This window comes from Coffea arabica, chromosome 6c (assembly GCF_036785885.1).
Source record: "Coffea arabica cultivar ET-39 chromosome 6c, Coffea Arabica ET-39 HiFi, whole genome shotgun sequence".
NCBI lineage: Eukaryota > Viridiplantae > Streptophyta > Magnoliopsida > Gentianales > Rubiaceae > Coffea > Coffea arabica.
In genome coordinates, this window is record NC_092320.1 from 16920210 (window position 1) to 16942203 (window position 21994).

The 21994-nt window shown below is 34.0% G+C and overlaps 1 protein-coding gene across 1 annotated transcript; it reads left to right on the forward strand.

The window, feature by feature from the left end:
* Positions 1-1815: 1815 nt before the first annotated feature.
* On the forward strand, positions 1816-3991 carry LOC140008004 (protein TEEBE-like). Its single transcript, XM_072051647.1, has 3 exons — positions 1816-1945; positions 2487-2984; positions 3471-3991. Exons 1-3 carry the CDS (start codon positions 1858-1860, stop codon positions 3989-3991), a joined length of 1107 nt encoding a protein of 368 aa, XP_071907748.1. The 5' UTR covers positions 1816-1857.
* The last annotated feature ends 18003 nt before the right edge of the window (positions 3992-21994 follow it).

The following is a 21994-nucleotide window of genomic DNA, read 5'->3' on the forward strand; positions in this document are numbered from 1 at the left end:
AGTTAAAGAGTTTTAGAAGAAAGTACCCTCCTTTTTGTATAATAAAAATAATAAAAAATTTAGAGTGACTCTTCTCCTTTTTAGTATCAAGAAAAAAAAGTCAAAGTGCTAATCTCTTTCTTCTTGACAATTTTATTAATATTGAAAAAATAGAAAGATAGGGAGGGGAATGGGAGAGAGAGAGAGAGAGAGTTCAATTCTTTTTTTTAAAATACAAATAAGAAAGAATTAAATACTTTTATTATATAAAAATTAATTCACTTTTCTGTTTACGACCAAATTCCAATCCTAATTCCGACAACCTTAAAGTAATATGATAATGCTAGACTCTTCTTTATTTTCTTTCTTTGCAAAATCTGATATTCTGTCTCCTTCTTTCCTATCTTCTTTTCTTTTCCAAATATTAATAAGTGTGAAAAATTTTTTGAGAAAACCATTTTATTTTTATGTTTTTGGATCTCTTAAAGTAAAAAAAAACGGAAGAATAACCTTTTCAATTTTTTTTTAATTATATACAAAAAAGAGTAAATATATTAAAATTTTTTTGACCATACTAGTTAGAGTAACGATGAGATAAAATGCCTAGAAAATAATGTTAGGAATTAAAACGACTGTATCACTATAATTTTAAGGGATAAAGTGATAATAATAATAATGTGATAATGCTATAAAATAACGGAATATTTTTGTCTAAAATTTCTTAATATGTTGGATTGAATTACTTATAGGGTGAAATGACTAAAAGATAATGTTAAGGGTTAAATTGATAGTAGTAATATAGTTTAAAGGGATAAAGCGATAATAATCCAAAAAAAATTAAGCTTGATATGTATTTTAATCAAGATTTTTGTTGGTATTTTAATGCAACTAAACTACTAGGGGAGGCACCTATTAAATCTACTAATGGAGATTTGATTGAGGCCACTGGCCATTTGGTCCAGTGGTCATCACCATAATGGTGATGCTGGAGGTCAGGGGATCAACCCCTGCCTCCCACAATTTGGCCACAATATGTGGCTGGTCTTAGTTGACCATCCCTTTGCCCCTTCCCCTAGACTAGGCTAGAGTAGGTTATACAACATCTATCGTTGCGATAAAAAAAAAAGGATTTGATTGAGGGATCTGCTTCAGAAATTTATACTCATCACCGTACCCAAGTACGGCCACGTGCTCGCAATTCTTGGAGTTGGTATTTTAAGGATGATGTTTTTACCCGATCTTCAACATCGCCAAAAACTTCTAACCATAACTAGTAAAATGCTTTCATATCAATTACGAGATTAGTTATCAATTGGGATCAATACGTTGGTTCCTTTACAATGCCAATCCCATGTTTATTATTTTGACATTCAATTAATGTCTCACTCAATAGATAAGTGAAGCATATGATCTACACATGCTTATATAGTTCATTAGAAGATGCCGTTAGAATAAAGAAACTCAAGATCCAATCTCAAGTGCCAAGCAAGACCTTGAAAGTACTTTGGAGGTATTTGAATATCAAGAACTGAAATAAAAGAAATGAAGCTTCGTCATGTGGGATATCCAGAGATTCAAAGTACATAGTACAAATCACGCCAACCTATGAAGACTTCAGTACCCTTTGGAAATGGAATTGCAGACTTTATCACTCATCTCAACGGCTAGATTAATGTCCAAGATGGGCCTAATATTTGTTTTTTGTTTTGGGAACGAGAAATTGAGACAATCCGACACACTCAAGCCTGGTTGTATGGCATGATATTGATAACATGTCCCTCTTATCTATTCTTAGACCTTCTAACTTAAGTTTTAAATATATGTATACATTCTCATTTGCTTTTATCCTGCGTCACATTGGCAGTTTCACTGCTAAAAATGGCTTCCATTCTCTCCCTCTGCATTTTATTCATAATGTGTATTTACCAAAGCCTTTCTTTCGCGGCTGTTGCGCCATTTCTTGATGGTATGCTTTAAATAGTCTTTAATTTTTTTCATATAAAATTGCTAAATTAACTTTTCTTAGGTACGAGCTAACCCTGGTACAATTTTTTTTTTTTTTTTTTTTGGGTTTATGCCAAATAAAGTCACTTTACCATATCATTTTTATGTCAGCACTCAGCACATGACGGAGCGAATATCAAATCTTACCTATTAATTTCACTTGACATGCAAACATGATCCACGTAAATTGTAGAAAAATCAAATGCGCAGCGTTAATTTTCTCTAACATGTTCAACATCAAGAGCAACACGAACCCGTTTGAATTTTTGATTTTGAATCTAATGGTGTTTGACTTGTCTTTTCGATACTTGGAAAAGGTTTTTCGCTCTGGACTTCTTTTTAATCATTGATATGAACTGACCTTCTATGTACTCTTCCTCTTTATTATTATTTTTTCTGAAAAATTCGAACAATGGCAGGATACAAGAACAAGGAGAAAAATTTACTCATAACTGGCAGTAGTAGTATGTTTTTCTAACCATATTCCTGTTTACATTTTGCAGGTCTACTAGAAAATGGTAACTTTGAGGAAGGGCCAAAGGTATCAAACCTTAAGAAAAGACAGATCATAGGAAAATACTCCTTGCCCAAATGGGAAATTCATGGCATAGTTGAATATGTTTCAAGTGGACCGCAACCTGGTGGTTTTTACTTCGCAATCCCTCGTGGGGCTCAGGCAGCGAGGCTTGGAAATGAGGCTTCCATATCTCAATATGTTAAGGTGAAACCTGGAGCAATGTACTCATTGACCTTTGCAGTCACCAGGACTTGTGCCCAAGATGAGAAGCTAAGGGTTTCTGTCCCTGGTTTTTCGACTGAACTCCCAATTCAAACACTGTTTAGCAGCGATGGTGGTGATACTTATGCATGGGCTGTTAAGGCAACTTCTGATGTTTTCAAGGTTACATTTCATAATCCTGGAATTCAAGAGGATCCTACCGGTGGACCTCTTCTGGATGCAATTGCAATCAAGGAGATACTTCCTCTCAGATACACTAAGGGTAAGTCCTCTTCCAAATTTGGAATTTTTTTCCAATATCATCTGCCTCCCAGATCTTTAAGCAGATTTGTGAAAGCTCGATATTGGCCAGTACAAGAAAAATGTTAATGGCACACACTTATCTGTTAATGATACTCCTCTTGACTTTTCTAATGGCAGTTGTAAATTCAAAGAAAAACATGGCAATTTTTATCTGATTCACATGGCAAAAGGTTGAAAAAAAAAAGGGTGCCGTTCACAGAGAAAGGAGTGCCATTAACATTTATCCCAAAATAATTGTCTGAATTGTTGGGCAATCGTCGTAAGTTGATCACAACCCAACTGCCTTTTTGTTCCTTTTATTATTGACTGTCGATATTCGTTCACGAAGACACTATCTTTAAAATATAAATTTGTAGTTTCTTCTAAATATATAGTAAATGTTAACCAATGCAATGTATATTTTATAATTCATAGAAAGCTCCTAATTTGCACTGAAGCTATGCAGGTAACTTGGTCAAAAATGGTGATTTTGAAACCGGCCCTCATGTGTTCAAGAATTTCTCAACTGGGGTGCTGCTCCTCCCTAAGAGGACGGACATCTACTCATCGCTCCCTGGATGGATTGTTGAATCCCTCAAACCAGTTAAGTATGTTGACTCGAAGCATTTCTCCGTTCCCCAGGGACTTGCAGCTATTGAATTGGTTGGAGGAATAGAAACAGCTATTGCACAAATCATAAGAACAGTACCTAACAAGTTCTACTTTCTTTCCTTCGCTTTTGGGGATGCTAGGAATGGTTGTCATGGATCAATGACGATTGAAGCTTTTGCAGCTAGGAAAACCATAAAAGTTTCATTTACATCAACTGGAATTGGTGGATCCAAGACTGCCATCCTCAAGTTTCAAGCACTTTCAAACAGAACAAGAATAACCTTTTATAGCCCAAATTATCACACAAAGCTTCATGACTATGGTCACATATGTGGTCCTGTTTTGGATGATGTTATAGTGTTTCCTCTCAAATAGTCACTGTTTGGGTGAAGATCAAACAGAGTGATCAAAAAGCAACATAGTTTTGGAAGCTTTTTCTTTTCTTTTTTGTTAGTTCATGAACAAGACAACCCAAACCCATAAACATCGATCCACGGTATGAGGGAGGGGAAGCGGGCATGAGATATAAATTGTGTAATTTATATCTCTATACTATTAAAAAAAATCTTTCTAGTTTCTAAAGTTTAGGCTTCAAATATTGCATAGGATCAATTTAAGCCATTCATTTTATTTGTTTTTTGTTTTTTGTTTTTTGTTGTTATGTCATTGGTGTGTAATGTTGAAAGCTATAACCTTGGATTTAAGCATTTTTTTTTTTTGGCTAACATTGCATTTTTTTTTAATATCTTGACATTACTACAAGTCTATAACCTTGGATTTAAGAAGTGTTTTTTTGGCTAACATTGCAATTTTTAAATATCTTGACATCTATCATTGCTGCACTGTTATTAGGATTATATAAGAGATAATTTCAAAAACCTCCCTTGAGGTTTTTTCTAATCACACCTAACACCCCTCAAGTCTCTAAAATCACACTTAACACCCTTAGAATGACAACCTTTGTAACATAATAGCCCTTTTATGTAAAAATATATTAAAAAATATGTTTAGTAGAGGGACTATAGTATTCTTCCAATTTTGCCCTTTTGTTAGTTGATTTTTAAATTTTAGAAGATTAAAATAAAAACAAATAGAACTACAATATTTACATAGAAATTGAAGGAGTGTAAGTACAATAACTGCTGAATTGTATCATTTTTGTTGATTCATATGACCATTATAAGATCTGTGCCAAAGTTTTTGATAGAAAGGAAAAAAAAATTTTGAATACTGTTTGTTAACCAGTTTTTTCAAAAATTTTGTTTTTGATAATTGAAAACCATTATAGGTATATTTAATATGCATTTTTTCCATGATTTCAATTGCATCCCAGCATTTTTTTCACCAAATGAATGATTTTAACATATTTTTCCCTCACCTCTTACTGATTAAACTACATAACAAGATAAAATCGTAGTTAAAAAAAGATAGATTTTCTATGTTTAGATTATCTAAGTACCTCAAAACCTATCTTCTGTTGCATATGCAAAAAAAATAGAGCCCAAATTTTATGGCATTTTTGTTACTTTATTTTTACATAATCGAACATAAATGTTTTTTCCTTTTTCTTGCCTTTTCTTGCATAAGAAATATGAAAAGGCAAAAAGGAATCAACTTGTTTTTATTTTCATCTTCTAGTTTTCAAAAATCAACTTGCAAAAGGGCGAATGTGGAAGAATATTATAGTCTCTCTCTTAAATACATTTTTAATACTATTTTTACCTAAACGGGTTGATATGCTACAAAAGTTGTCATTCTAAGGGTGCTAAGTGTGATTTCAAAAACTTTAGGGGTGCTAGGTGTGATTAGGAAAAACCTCAAGGAAGGTTTCTGAAATTATCCCGTTATATAATTTGAGCTATGATTTGATGTGTCTGTTATTAGGATTATATAATCTGAAATATGATTTGATGTATTCATGTGTGTATGTATGTGTGTTTTTAAACGATTTATTCGTTGGATCCTGATTTTGAAAACTTGAATTTAGTATTTGGGTTGCTAGTCATTTTCTTTTTTCATTGGAAGGGAGAACATACTAAATTAATGTAACCACCAAACCATCAATCGATAATCCATTCAGTCTATCCGTCATAGAGTTTTGTTTTAAAAGCGCAATCTGTCCTGATGACCTACCAATTCTTTTGACCGCTCATGGTTATGAAAAAAATTTTAACTAATTACAAATTATTTATTTTTAACTAAAGACTAGCATATGTGAAAATAATTTATAAGTAAGTTGTTTTGAAGGCTTGTAATTAATATAGCTAACCATAGGATGTGGAAGTGTTCATGTTTGAAAGGAAGAAGAAAAATCGCAAATATACACTACACATAGACCATAAGGAAAAAACTCAACATATACATAAGTGAAAATTAAGTAAGTAAAGAAACAAGCATGGATTGTTGCCCATATCAATCAAGACGAAATTAGTAATTAAAACCTGCTAAAATCCTTGTCCTTGTTTATACATTGCATACAACAACACCACTACTGTAATCAAAATATGTATGATACTTCTACTTATTGCCTGAATTCTCACCATCAATTTTGAGAGAGGTCATATTGACACATAACCACCAGCACAACCATTTTGCCATGCTAAGTTGGACAAATCAGTACCACCAATAGCATACTTCCAAACATCCTCCATATTGAAATCAGAGGGGATCATGGTACCCCCTGATAAATGGACCGGTTCCATACTCAAATTAGAGGGCATCATGGTACCCTTTGATAAATGGAACGGTTCAGTGAACTCTTGAGTACTTTGAGTAATTGCTTCGAGCCCACCATGAGAATTAGTGTATCCTTGGAAATCTTGAAATAGATCATGAGGAAATTGGAAACTAGAAAGATCATAGATAACCTGGTTTGAATTGGCATCACCTCCTGTGTCTAGAGCGCTGGTAATATACTCCATACATTGATCGTTTGTAGAACCAGCAGCCAAATCATTGTCCTCATTCTGCATGGGAGCTTCATTCACTGTAAGACACTGGTCAAGATTTTCCCTCATCAATTCTTCCGTGTCACCTTCATTTTCATCTTTGTTTTTGCGTTTTATGTTCATATACAATCTACACAAAACTGGATCCGACTGTCAAAAATGAACAACATGTTAGTAATGTATAATGGAGTTTGGAAATAAAAAAAGCCATGCAAATGGACAGCCTATATTATTTGAGAAGTGGTTACTGAGCACTTAGTAGAATATTGTTGTAAAGACTTGTAGATTAAGAAGTGGACACCACTACTCTTTTACATAATAGTGTATGTATGTACTATACTGACAGAAATCAAGAAGTAAATTGTTCTTGACTTGGTGGGTAGAGCTCGGTTGTCAAAGAGTTTTAATCACCACTTCCCGAAAATTATCAAAAAAAAAAAAAAAAAAAAAAAACCCTAACTTGTTTCCTACTGAAAACTTATTCTTATGCTGTATATGAAGATTTCTACCTTCTAATGATTATATCTGTTGGACTCAAGCATGAAAACTGGGAGCGCAGGGAGAGGAAATCTCCTCCCAAGTTCTATATATTCATATTTTTTTTGAAAATTTTTCTATGTTGGTTCTGAAATTTACATGTGCATGCATGTTACATCTTCAAATCCATCGTTGGTTGGGCAACATATATGTCTAGCTACCTAGGCGCACTATGTGTATAAACATCCAAAATGTGCCTATATATCCAAACTAAGACATGCATAGATAACACATAAAAGACATTAAAATGTTTCATGAAATAATCAGATGAGAAGGAGAAGAGAAGAAGTGAGAATAAGCATAGCATGAATTGTTATTCTTATTACTGTCCATTGAAAAGATTATAAGAATACCTTGAAGTATATAAATAATATATAAAGCAAGTTAATCAGAAAATAAGTACTGGCTTGTACCTTGGGGTTATTTGCATGAATTCTATATTCATGCATCTTCCAAGCCGTTTTTTGACCAGGCCCAAGTAAGAAATCTAGTGACTTCCGGTAGCCGACGGTATTGCCATTGTAATAAATCTTCTTGTCTTTGCCGGTGGGTTTCCAAAATCCACCATCTCCACATGATCGAGAGGGACGGCTGCCTTTGGGGTATTTGTTCGTCAAATAGGTGAAGAAGTACCATCCGTTCACGTTATGAAAGCTATCCGATTTGTATCTATCTGCGCATATATAATCAAAAAAGAAATAAGCAAATATATAGCATAGTCATGCAATATTACAACAAAATAAAGAAAAAGGGGATCATAATTTATTTATCAAGGCTGCTTTTATTCAAATTTTGTTAGGGACAAATACCCATTTTTCAGACAGACAAGAATGTTAGTTATTAAATTAGACACATAGCCCAAACCCTAAACTAATCACTTTTACGTACGTGCATCAATGAGAAACCCTCTAACCCCAAATCTCATCTCTATGACGATGGTGTTTTCGTGATCTAAGGTGGTGGGTAGTATTTTAGGGTATTTTTTTGGTCCACCAACTATTTTTCGTGGAACACAATTCACAATAAAATCCACAATCGAAAGAAACCAATCAAAAAACTTGAAATCATGAAGCCTAAAGATGGTTTAAATTTCAAAGATTTTGCCTAATTAATTGGGGATTATGGAATTAAAAGGGGTTCAATTATGCTCTATCGTTAAACAGCAAACACTTGTACATAGCATATTGTTATAAGAACATCAGACTATGTCAAATACTTTCCTTCGCATGGAGTAAAGTTCCCGAAAGGGTTTTCAGAACATATTTATCGAGAAAACGCCTAAAAGATGTTTTCCGAGTTCTTTATCCGAAAACTAGAAAAACAGCTGTTAGAATAACATAAAGTTTTTTCAATTGTATAGATACTAACTTGTAAGTTCTTGAGGATTGTGGCCGTAGACATTGGCTTCATGAATTCTGTTAAGTGGTAATGGAGCCTTGGCGATCCTTTTCCTCAAGTAGTGTACAATTAGCTCTTCATCAGTGGGGCAAAACCTGTAACCGCGTGGCATAGAATCCAGAAAATTCTGTGAATTTTCGTGGAGAATTATGCCTTGCTGAACCGGTTGCTGCTGATCATCGAGGAGATACGGCTGGTGTTGATGTTGCAGTGGCTGCTGCTGTTGGCCCTGCAAGGGCGGCCAGTGGTGGTGGAGGAGGTGATCATGGAGGAGGTATGGCTGCTCCTCCCTCTGCTGGTGGTGATTGTCCATGCTTGTTGAATGTTGAAGAGGCTTCTTTCGCCGGAGGCGCAGTTACCTAAAATAAGCGCCAAATGAGGTATATATATATTTTTGTCGTTGGGGTGCCAACCTGGCACTAAATGTCCGGTACATCCGTACAAGTGGGGTCGGGTATAGACTCCAGTTGCAGTACAATTCTACTTCTTCTTCTACTTCTCCCCGAATTATACTCAATTATTTTGAAATTTTGGATAACAATAAGAACATTCTTCCATGCCGCCTGTCTATATATCATAATTTTTATAATTTAATACCTAAGGTAATAAAGTTTTAATAAATTTATAATCTAAGACAAAAGAATAAGAGTTAAAGTTGTCTTAATGTAGCATAATCTTTGAAAATTATAGTAATTTAATCCATATTTGTCGTTCCATAACTTTTAAATATTGTTAGTCCACATATAGATTTATGAATTAATCTTCTATATATTGGCACTTTCGCTATTGGATGCGTGATACACAATCTGAATTTAAATTAATCCAAATTTTATATATGTGTCATGTATCTAATCGTGATATTGTACACATTGTTAGTGTATATAAGAATAACTCTAGATTTATACATATTTTTTTTTCTAACTTATGGTATAGGTCCATACCCGTGTTATATCCATCCCATATTTTACTAACTATGCTTATCACTTTATTGTTGAAACTTAACATCGCACTTGTGAAGCTTACCCATAATATTCATGAAAATAAATTTAAGTTTTTTATGGACAAATAGTATGTAAATGGCTAAAACTATAATTTTATAATAATCTTAAATTTACATACCATAATCGAGTGTATATTGCTTCTTGTTTTGAAATTTGCACTAACTTCACTATTCCTATTATTGTTATTGGTAAAAATGCTTCGATTTAAAACACAATAAAATCAAATTTTGTGGCCTTTCTAATATAGTGGTTATTTTTACTCGAAAATTAGTAAATCTTGCTTACATTACACAGATTGTATGCTTTTTCACCAATATAATCAAAAGAACTTTATACCTTGACAAAACAAATAGAAAAAATGACAACACCATGAGTATAATGGTGAGCAACTGCCATACATGTCACATTATGAGTTTAGGCATGATTTGTATAAATAATAACTAATCTAATAATTGGTTGACATGCGATGCATATGACAGGTTAGGGGATTTCAATTGCAACATGAAAATGAAAATGTGATTCTTTTTAAAGAATATCAATAGTGGTTGACGGTAATTTTACATACATGCAAGTTAAAAAACCGAATTACACCCGTTCACTGCAAGTATACAGATCAACTAGTAGTTTAGGGTATATATCGGGTCTGACGGGTATTTTACATACGTGCAAGCTAAAAAATACCGAATTACACCCGTTCACTGCAAGTATACAGATCAACTAGTAGTTTAGGGTATATATCGGGTCGATCCCACAAGGAAGAGTGAACAATTACCGGTATTACTAAAGCTTCTCTATTATTTAGACTATCAATAAATTATAACAAATTAAAACCTATTGAAATTATACAAGAAAATAGCAAATGAAAGCTCCTTAGGTTGTGGTATCCCTAACTACTCATGCAAGTGCTATATTTGGATCATTGAGTACTACATCTAGGCTAATTATAGTGTAATTTCCTTAAACATGTGAAACCTACTTTCGTAGTGAATCAACTATACTCATAACTAATCCATACCTATTTTCATGGTTATGAAATTAGCTACAAGTTCATTTCTTCAATGAAATTACATGAAATGAATCACTAAAAACCACATAAGTGCACCTCTACTTTCGTGAGTGTACTCCCTATGTTTAGCACCTCTTGAACTAGTGTTAAATCTCAATTTTCATTGCAGAAACAACACCTTAGATAACCACAATCAATGGTACCAGATTAATCATGATTTAAAGAGCTAAAGTGCTAAATAACTTGCTTAAATAATAGCAGTCAAATAACCAAATAATAAACACTAACAATTATAGAAAGTTCAACCAAACCCAAGGCTTAAACTTTAGATACACATAATGAACACAAAATCCAGAACTTGTATATTAACTAAACTTGGAATCAAATACAAAAGATAAAGAGTTTGGAAGGAATACAACCCTTGTCACATGAGCTTTCTTCCTTGCCTTCTTCATCCTCCATCTTCATCCTAATCTAGATAATAAACAAGAATGGAAAAGCTACACTACTCTATACTAAGCTAAACTAACACTAGGAAGATGAAAGAGCTACATTTCTGCAGCTTCAAGCTTTCTCCCGTAGCTCACTCTATATTTTTCTGCTATGGACTCCAATCTCTGCTATCTACTCCAATCTCTTCCTATCTTTGCAATCAATTTGGCTATTTTATGATGAAAGGTGGTCAAGAAAATGAGGCCTACACCACCCTTTTACAGCTGGAAATGTTTCTCACATGTGTAGCATCACATGTGAGTTGGTGGAGGTGAAATTGAGTTTTCCGCGTAAAAAGCAGCCTTCTCTGACCACAATCCGGCCAGGAATCCGGCCACAAATCCGGCCAAATTCAGGCCGGATTGCTACAGTAAATCTGGGCTGCTACAGTGATCCGAGCTGCTACAGTACCTCGGATCCACTAACCCAGAAACAGCCGAGGGTTCGGATGAATAGTGGATCCGAGTGTGGATCACTTGCTCTGTTTTTGGCCCAACTTCAACCGATCTTTTCTTGATGTTAGAGGCTGAAACAGCTCATGTCTAAAACACGAAAGTTGTAGCCTTATGCGTTATTATTCCAATGCATCAAGAATCACCTCATTTGGATCTGTGTAGGCTGAGATATGATGGAAATACCCTTGCCTGCTCCATGCCTTGTTCCAGCTTCGACCATTAGAAATTTGCTATTGTAATTCAGCTTTTTGACTTTGAAAACCTTCAAACTGGATTCAGATGTCTTCACCAAAGTTGTAGATCTATCTCCTATCTTCAAATTGGTTCAAGAACCATCTCAATCCGATCGCTGTAACTCAAGTTATAGCCGAAATACGAAAATGTGTCAAAACTGTCAAAAATACACAAAATCCCACTAAAAAGTGATAAAAACCTCATTTAATCACTTAAAAGCATTTTTCACCAATCATAGCCAAAATGATTCATTTTCTTTCGATAATATAACCAAAGTGACTAAAAATAATATAAAATATCATACAATTATTACGTAAATTAGTCACTTATCAGGGTCGATCCCACAGGGAAGAGTGAACAATTACCGGTATTACTAAAGCTTCTCTATTATTTAGACTATCAAAGAATTATAGCAAATTTAAACTACTGAAATTATACAAGAATAACAAATAAAAGCTACTTAGGTTGTGGTATCCCTAACTACTCATGCAAGTGCTATATTTGGATTATTGAATACTACATCTAGGCTAATTATGGTGTAATTTCCTTATGCATGTGAAACCTACTTTCGTAGTGAATCAACTATACTCATAACTAATCCATACCTATTTTCATGGTTATGAAATTAGCTACAAGTTCATTTCTTCAATGAAATTACATGATATGGATAACTAAAAACCACATAAGTGCACCTCTACTTTCGTGAATGTACTCCCTATGTTTAGCACTTCTTGAACTAGTGTTAAATCTCAATTTTCATTGCAGAAACAACACCTTAGATAATCACAATTAATGGTACCAGATTAATCATGATTTAAAGAGCCAAAGTGCTAAATAACTTGCTCAAATCATAGCAATCAAATAACCAAATAATAAACACTAACAATTATAGAAAGTTCAACCAAACCCAAGGTATAAACTTTAAAAACACATATTACACACAAAATCCAGAACTTGTATATTAACTAAACTTGGAATCAAATACAAAAGATAAAGAGTTTGAAAGGAATACAACCCTTGTTGATAAGTGACTAATTTACGTAATAATTGTATGATATTTTATATTATTTTTAGTCACTTTTGTTATATTATTGAAATAAAATGAATTATTTTGGCTATAATTGGTGAATAAATGTTTTTAAGTAATTAAATGAGGTTTTTATCACTTTTTACTTGGATTTTGTGTATTTTGACAGTTTTGACACATTTTCGTATTTCGGCTATAACTTGAGCTACAGGGATCGGATTAAGATGATTCTTGAACCAATTTGAAGATAAGAGATAGATCTACAACTTTGATGAAGACATCTAAATCCAGTTTGAAGATTTTCCAGGTCAAAGTGCTGAATTACAATAGCAAATTTCTACTGGTCGAAACTGAAACAGGGCAATGAGCAGTCAAGGGTATTTCAGTCATATCTCAGCCTACACAGATCCAAATGAGGTGATTCTTGATGCATTGGAAAGATAACTCAAAAGGCTACAACTTTCATGTTTTAGACATGAGCTGGTTCAGCCTCTAACATCAAGAAAAGATCGGTTGAAATTGAGCCAAAAACAGAGCAAGTGATCCACACTCGGATCCACTATTCATCCGAACCCTCGGATGTTTCTGGGTAAGTGGATCCGAGGCACTGTAGCAGCTCGGATCACTGGTCAGAAAAGGCTGCTTTATACGCGTAAAACTCAATTTCACCTCCACCAACTCACATGGGATGCTAGACATGTGAGAAACATTCCCAGCTGTAAAAGGGAGATGTAATCCTCATTTCTTGACCACTTTTCATCATTAAATAGCCAAATTCATTGCAACAAGAGGGAGATGGGAGTAGAGAGAGCAGAGATTGGAGTTCATAGCAGAAAAATAGAGTGAGCTACGGGAGAAAGCTTGAAGCTGCAGAAATGTAGCTCTTTCATCTTCCTAGTATTAGTTTAGCTTAGTATAGAGTAGTGTAGCTTTTCCATTCTTGTTTATTATCTAGATTAGGATGAAGATGGAGGATGAAGAAGGCAAGGAAGAAAGCTCATGTGACAAGGGTTGTATTTCTTCCAAACTCTTTATCTTTTGTATTTGATTCCAAGTTTAGTTAATATACAAGTTCTGGATTTTGTGTTCATTATGTGTATCTAAAGTTTAAGCCTTGGGTTTGGTTGAACTTTCTATAATTGTTAGTGTTTATTATTTGGTTATTTGACTGCTATGATTTAAGCAAGTTATTTAGCACTTTGGCTCTTTAAATCATGATTAATCTGGTACCATTAATTGTGATTATCTAAGGTGTTGTTTCTGCAATGAAAATTGAGATTTAACACTAGTTCAAGAAGTGCTAAACATAGGGAGTACACTCACGAAAGTAGAGGTGCACTTATGTGGTTTTTAGTGATTCATATCATGTAATTTCATTGAAGAAATGAACTTGTAACTAATTTCATAACCATGAAAATAGGTATGGATTGGTTATGAGTATAGTTGATTCACTACGAAAGTAGGTTTCACATGCATAAGGAAATTACACCATAATTAGCCTAGATGTAGTATTCAATGATCCAAATATAGCACTTGCATGAGTAGTTAGGGATACCACAACCTAAGGAGCTTTCATTTGCTATTTTCTTGTATAATTTCAATAGGTTTTAATTTGTTATAATTTATTGATAGTCTAAATAATAGAGAAGCTTTAGTAATACCGGTAATTGTTCACTCTTCCTTGTGGGATCGACCCGATATATACCCTAAACTACTAGTTGACCTGTATACTTGCAGTGAACGGGTGTAATTCGATTTTTTTAACTTGTACGTATGTAAAATACCCGTCAAGTTTTTGGCGCCGCTGCCGGGGAAGATTTGGCAATATCGGTGTGAAGAGTAACTTTATTAGTTTAGACATTTTATTAGTTATAGTTTGATGCTATTTTCTGTTATTTTTGTGTTTTATGTGTGTATGTGTTTAATTACCTATTTTTCTTACTAATTTTGCTTTTGAGGTTGTTTAAAAGCAATTTTAGGTGATGAGAAGGGTAGGTCATTTTGGAGGACAATGCTTGAGAAGTGGAAGATTGGCAATGGATGGTTACCAAGTGCAAAGCTCCTTCAACAGAGGTAACCAAGAATTTACTGAATGTATGTCTTTTGAAGATGGTTTAAGGTGTTTAAAGGCTAAATTTGATGTTATGATGTTACAAGTTCAAATGGACACAATTAAGCATGAAATTGAGCAAGGGAGGAATGCTAATGCTTTTAATTCTTATCATGTGATTTGTGACTTGTGTGGAGATTATCATGCTACTAATACATGTATGCAAGCACAAAATGTGGATTATTATGATGAATTAGAGCATTACAATCCTTGTTTTGATCAATATAGTGCTAATTGGAGCAATTCTCCTGCTTATGGTTGGAATAATCAATGTACTTATAGTGATAATTCATATTTTTATGATCACCAACCTGAAAGTGTCCAATATGAATCAAAACCATCTTGGGAGTTGGCAATAGAGAAGTTAGCTAATACACCTCTGCCTTGGGAGTTAGAAAGTGAACCATTAGCTAATGATTCTAATGCATTTTGGGAGCTAGCTGCAAAAAATTATTCTAATCAATTTGATTCAGCAATAGAAAAGCTAGCAAATGCAACCTCTGACCGTTTTGATAGAATTGAGGAAAGGTTAGATGAATTAGCTTCTCACTTTGGTGATATACATGAGCAATTGAGTGCATTGTGTGAAGTTATTTCTTCTAATAATTTGCAAAATGATCCTAGCATGAATGGTGGAAATGTTGTATGTGAAAATGGATTGCATTTTGATGAAAATGATGAATCTCAAGAGTGTTTTAATGAGCAAATATCCATTTCACATGATAATATCTTTGGAACTAACTTTGAACCTCAAGAGGTGAGTTTTAATGACTCAATTTTCACCCCTCTTGAGGAGTGCATTGAAAGTATAGGTTCTAAAGGTATTCCTGCTCAAGATACTCTCATGGCATTCCCTTTGGTAAATTCTCAAGTGGTGCATATTCAAGGTAATATCTATGAATCACTTGGGATAGGTAAGTCACTTCCATTTCTCACATCATTAGATCATGTGGCTTTTGCTATAAAGTCACCATTTAATGATCCACCAAGGCCTAAAATGGTGGATTATTCGTTAACTAAACCTCCTTGAAAAATGAGATGATATAGTCAAGCTAATGACTATAAAGAAGCGCTTGTTGGGAGGCAACCCAACGATTTCTTGTTTTTAGTAAGTTTTGGTTGTTTGATTAATGTTTTTGTGTGTTTTGTAGGTAGCAATGACAAGGAATCATGCGAATTATTTCAAGTGCAAAGGAGTTTATAAGGAGTGGAGACTAATGCGAAAAAGGGAAGCTTAACCTTTATTTTTTGAGTTTTACAATGCTTAATTTTATGTTATGAGGTTAAGTTAGTCATTTGAATGAAGTTGAAGTGCATTCAAGTGTTTAAATGTGTTCATGACCTATTTGCACTCTTTTGAACCATTTGAGCACCATCATGTGCTTTGGAAGTGTCGAGGGGACTATTTGATCCAAGAACTTCAACCCTCAATTTGGATTCTACATGTTTTTGATTTGATTTGAGGTGTTGAGATTCATGTTTAAGTCACTTTCCATGTGTGTAAAGTGTTGAATTGTTCAAAATTTCATTGTAGAGCACGAATTAGAGAGTGTGTTTCAAGTTGGGGCCAAACTAAAAATTGCAGAAATTTCTGCAATAAATGCAGAATCCACGGATCCGAGCTCGGATCCATATGGATCGAAGGCCTCGGATCCACTTCTGCAATCAGAGAAAACTTCGAGCCACGGATCCGAGGCCTCGGATCCACTTCTGCAATCAGAAATTTTTTTCCAACTCACTGGCCAGAATCCGGCCGACAATCCGTCCGGATATCCGGCCGGAAACTGGCCGGATTCTGTCCAGTTTTGCTCAAAAAAAGGAATCCGCGCACGGATTCCCCATTTTCTTTTTCCTCTCTTCTTCAACTTACACACGCACTCACACCTAAAACACACACTACTCACTAAACTCACTCTTTTCACCATCCAATCTTCAAAACCAAGTATACCAAAACACTCCTTTTTCACTTGAGAGATGATTTCATAGCTAAAAATTCTTCAAAAACAAGTCTAAATTCGGATTTGAGCTTAGCAAGAACAAGGGTTTCAAATTTTTGAACTATCCATTTGAGGCCGAATTGGAGTGAAATTTTTGGGGGTTTCTTCACCATTTGCATCCATAATCATCAACCAACAAGTTTGAGGTAACAAATCTTCACCAAATGTTGTCATTTGAATTTTGCCAATTTTTATTTTTTTTTTATTTTTGGGGCAATTTCGAATTTTTTTCATTTTGTGAAGTTTGGTGCTTTACATTGTGCTTATTGAACTTATTGATGATTATTGGTGATGTTTAACTCATGAGTTTGTGATTATTTGGTGAATTTTTGCTAAATTTATGCCTAATTTGGCTTGGTGACAAAGTTGCATATTAAGTGGCCAATGTAGCATTTTAATTAGCTTTGTGGGAGTTTATGATATTCATGTGAGTAATTTAGATTACCTAATGAATGAAAAGGGGCTTGGTTGAATAATTTCTTGAATTCTTAGGTAATTCTAAAAGAAGAGGTGAATTGAAGATGACCTTAATTGATGAAATTCATAAATGCGCTTATAATCCTTGTGGTTCAATGGTTTCTAGTATTTCATGAATTCTCAAGAAGGTCATTTATATTTTGGCTTGGTGTGTTCGCCTCCATTTTGAGATTACTTTTGTACTTGAGGGAACTTGATCATTGATGACAAAATGTATAAAAGGAACTTACTTTGTTCATAATGGTGGGCTTATTTTGTGAAATTAGCATCCCTTTGCTTTGGATACTAATGTATATATTTGATTAGCAAGGATTAGCTCATTTCATGTCTTTATCCCTTGAACATTGTATGGTTCCACATGCTTGATCATCTTTCCTTTTTCCTTGACTTGCATGTTTTCTTCTTGTTGATTGCAAGCTTTTATTTTTAAGAAATTTATTTGTTTTGATTTTGTCTTTTTCAGGGTGCAATAAGTGAACTCTCCATTCTTTCTCAAATACGGTTGGAAATTCATCACATTGCCATGGATTTGGATCGCGCAAGTCATAAGGGGAGTATTTTCTTTTACTCTCTATTTATTTTCCTTTTCTCACATTGAGGACAATGTGAAGTTTAAGTGTGGGGGAGGAAATATTTGAACTTTACTTGCCATGTGATGATATTTTGTGGATTTAAATGCTTAGAAATGTTGGAATTGTGTTTGAAATGTTTGCCATGTGGATAATTTGCTTGAAATTGGGTTTGTTGGCAGGGAGTTTTCATCCATTTATAAGGAGAAACTCTGTAAAAATTTTTCTAAAATCTTTTCCAATATTTCACTATGGCCCAAAAGTTCTTCAAATTCTTGCATTTTCATTCAAAAAGGGCTAATTGTTCCAACCTTATTCTTCCAATTGTTGAAATGTTATATGTATTTTGGAAGGTTTAGTCCTCATTTAACTTGAAAATAGTATTATGCAATTAGAATTTTTACATTTTAGAAAGTATATTTGGTAAAATGAGGAAAATTATGCATATAATTTTACATGTTGAATGAGATTTCTTCTCTTTACTTAATTTTATAAGTAAGTGATTGATATAGTTGATAAAAGGTTATACTCCTCCTTTGATTATTCTTATATATTTTCTAAGAGGGAATATCTATTTATTGTCCTTTATTTCTGAAAAAGTAAAAAAAAAAAAAAAGAAAAAAAAAGAGAAAAGAAAAGAAAGTAAATAAAAATTGTTCTACTCCAATGATTCATGTACCGAGTAACCGGGAGTTGGCATCAACAAATGTTGACATTCGCGTAAAAAGGTACTTGAATTAAGAGTATACATAGCAACTTGAATAAGTGAAATGTTGAGTAACCGGGGATCTTCACCTAAAAGTGTCGATTTTCGCGTAAAAAGGCATTCTCACTATTTAAGTAAAATTTGTGTGAATAAATCCCTCTTAGTTATAGAATTTTGAGAAAAAGATGATTATAGGAGGAGGAAAGCTATAAATTGACTATGTGATTTGCTTATTTGTAAAATTAAGTTAGGGTAAGAGATTAAGTTTAACTTGTTGAATTTAGGGTATAATTATCTTTCCTTTACTTGATATTATGAGTATTTAGCGTAAATTGAATAATTGTATAATGATTATTTTCCAAGTCTTGAGGAATTAAATTGGACAAAGTGCATATATTGTTTCACCTCTTGAATCATTGCATTTGATTATGTGTGAATTGCTTGAGGACAAGCAATGATTTAAGTGTGGGGGAGTTTGATAAGTGACTAATTTACGTAATAATTGTATGATATTTTATATTATTTTTAGTCACTTTTGTTATATTATTGGAAGAAAATGAATTATTTTGGCTATAATTGGTGAATAAATGTTTTTAAGTAATTAAATGAGGTTTTTATCACTTTTTACTTGGATTTTGTGTATTTTGACAGTTTTGACATATTTTCGTATTTCGGCTATAACTTGAGCTACAGGGATCGGATTAAGATGATTCTTGAACCAATTTGAAGATAAGAGATATATCTACAACTTTGATGAAGACATCTAAATCCAGTTTGAAGGTTTTCCAGGTCAAAATGCTGAATTACAATAGCAAATTTCTACTGGTCGAAACTGAAACAGGGCAATGAGCAGTTAAGGGTATTTCAGTCATATCTCAGCCTACACAGATCCAAATGAGGTGATTCTTGATGCATTGGAAAGATAACTCAAAAGGCTACAACTTTCATGTTTTAGACATGAGCTGGTTCAGCCTCTAACATCAAGAAAAGATCGGTTGAACTTGAGCCAAAAACAGAGCAAGTGATCCACACTCGGATCCACTATTCATCCGAACCCTCGGATGTTTCTGGGTAAGTGGATCCGAGGCACTGTAGCAGCTCGGATCACTGGTCAGAAAAGGCTGCTTTATACGCGTAAAACTCAATTTCACCTCCACCAACTCACATGGGATGCTAGACATGTGAGAAACATTCCCAGCTGTAAAAGGGAGATGTAATCCTCATTTCTTGACCACCTTTCATCATTAAATAGCCAAATTCATTGCAACAAGAGGGAGATGGGAGTAGAGAGAGCAGAGATTGGAGTTCATAGCAGAAAAATAGAGTGAGCTACGGGAGAAAGCTTGAAGCTGCAGAAATGTAGCTCTTTCATCTTCCTAGTATTAGTTTAGCTTAGTATAGAGTAGTGTAGCTTTTCCATTCTTGTTTATTATCTAGATTAGGATGAAGATGGAGGATGAAGAAGGCAAGGAAGAAAGCTCATGTGACAAGGGTTGTATTTCTTCCAAACTCTTTATCTTTTGTATTTAATTCCAAGTTTAGTTAATATACAAGTTCTGGATTTTGTGTTCATTATGTGTATCTAAAGTTTAAGCCTTGGGTTTGGTTGAACTTTCTATAATTGTTAGTGTTTATTATTTGGTTATTTGACTGCTATGATTTAAGCAAGTTATTTGGCACTTTGGCTCTTTAAATCATGATTAATCTGGTACCATTAATTGTGATTATCTAAGGTGTTGTTTCTGCAATGAAATTTGAGATTTAACACTAGTTCAAGAAGTGCTAAACATAGGGAGTACACTCACGAAAGTAGAGGTGCACTTATGTGGTTTTTAGTGATTCATATCATGTAATTTCATTGAAGAAATGAACTTGTAGCTAATTTCATAACCATGAAAATAGGTATGGATTAGTTATGAGTATAGTTGATTCACTACGAAAGTAGGTTTCACATGCATAAGGAAATTACACCATAATTAGCCTAGATGTAGTATTCAATGATCCAAATATAGCACTTGCATGAGTAGTTAGGGATACCACAACCTAAGGAGCTTTTATTTGTTATTTTGTATAATTTCAGTAGGTTAAATTTCTTATAATTCATTGATAGTCTAAATAATAGAGAAGCTTTAGTAATACCGGTAATTGTTCACTCTTCCTTGTGGGATCGACCCGATATATACCCTAAACTACTAGTTGACCTGTATACTTGCAGTGAACGGGTGTAATTCGGTTTTTTTAACTTGTACGTATGTAAAATACCCGTCACTTGTCACATGAGCTTTCTTCCTTGCCTTCTTCATCCTCCATCTTCATCCTAATCTAGATAATAAACAAGAATGGATGAACTATACTACTCTATACTAAGCTAAACTAATACAAGGAAGATGAAAGAGCTACATTTCTGCAGACTCCAAGCTTCTCCCGTATGTCTCTCTATATCTTACTCTATCATCCCTTTTCTCCATTTTGCAATGAATTTGGCTATTTATTGATGAAAGGTTGGTCAAGAAATGATGTTTTCAACTCCCTTTTACAGCTGGGAATGTTTCTCACATGTCTAGCATCACATGTGAGTTGGTGGAGGTGAAATTGAGTTTTACGCGTATAAAGCAGCCTTTTCTGACCAGTGATCCGAGCTTCTACAGTGCCTCGGATCCACTTACCCAGAAACAACCGAGGGTTCGGATGAATAGTGGATCCGAGTGTGGATCACTTGCTCTGTTTTTGGCCCAATTTCAACCGATCTTTTCTGATGTTAGAGGCTGAACCAGCTCATGTCTAAAACACGAAAGTTGTAGCCTTTTGAGTTATCTTTCCAATGCATCAAGAATCACCTCATTTGGATCTGTGTAGGCTGAGATATGATGGAAATACCCTTGCCTGCTCCATGCCTTGTTCCAGTTTCGACCAATAGCAATTGACTCTGTACTTCGGCTTTTTGACCTGGAAAACCTTCAAACTGGATTCAGATGTCTTCACCAAAGTTGTTGATCTATCTCTTATCTTCAAATGGGTTCAAGAATCATCCAAATCCGATCATTGTAACTCAAGTTATAGCCGAAATACGAAAATGTGTCAAAACTGTCAAAATACACAAAATCCAAGTAAAAAGTGATAAAAATCTCATTTAATTGAACAAAAGCATTTTATACCAATTATAGCCAAAATGAATCATTTTCTTCCAATAATATACTCAAAGTGACTAAAAATAATATAAAATATCATACAATTATTACGTAAATTAGTCACTTATCAGTGGTTTTCTATAAATGGAAATATATTGTAGCATATACCACTTATGCATTGAAGGAATTTGTAGTTTGAATCGTAGCAATTGAGTACCTATTGCTTTTTAGTTTTTTAAGTACCTATTATTTATTTCATTACAAAGTTTAAATATTTACATCCAGATAGAGTA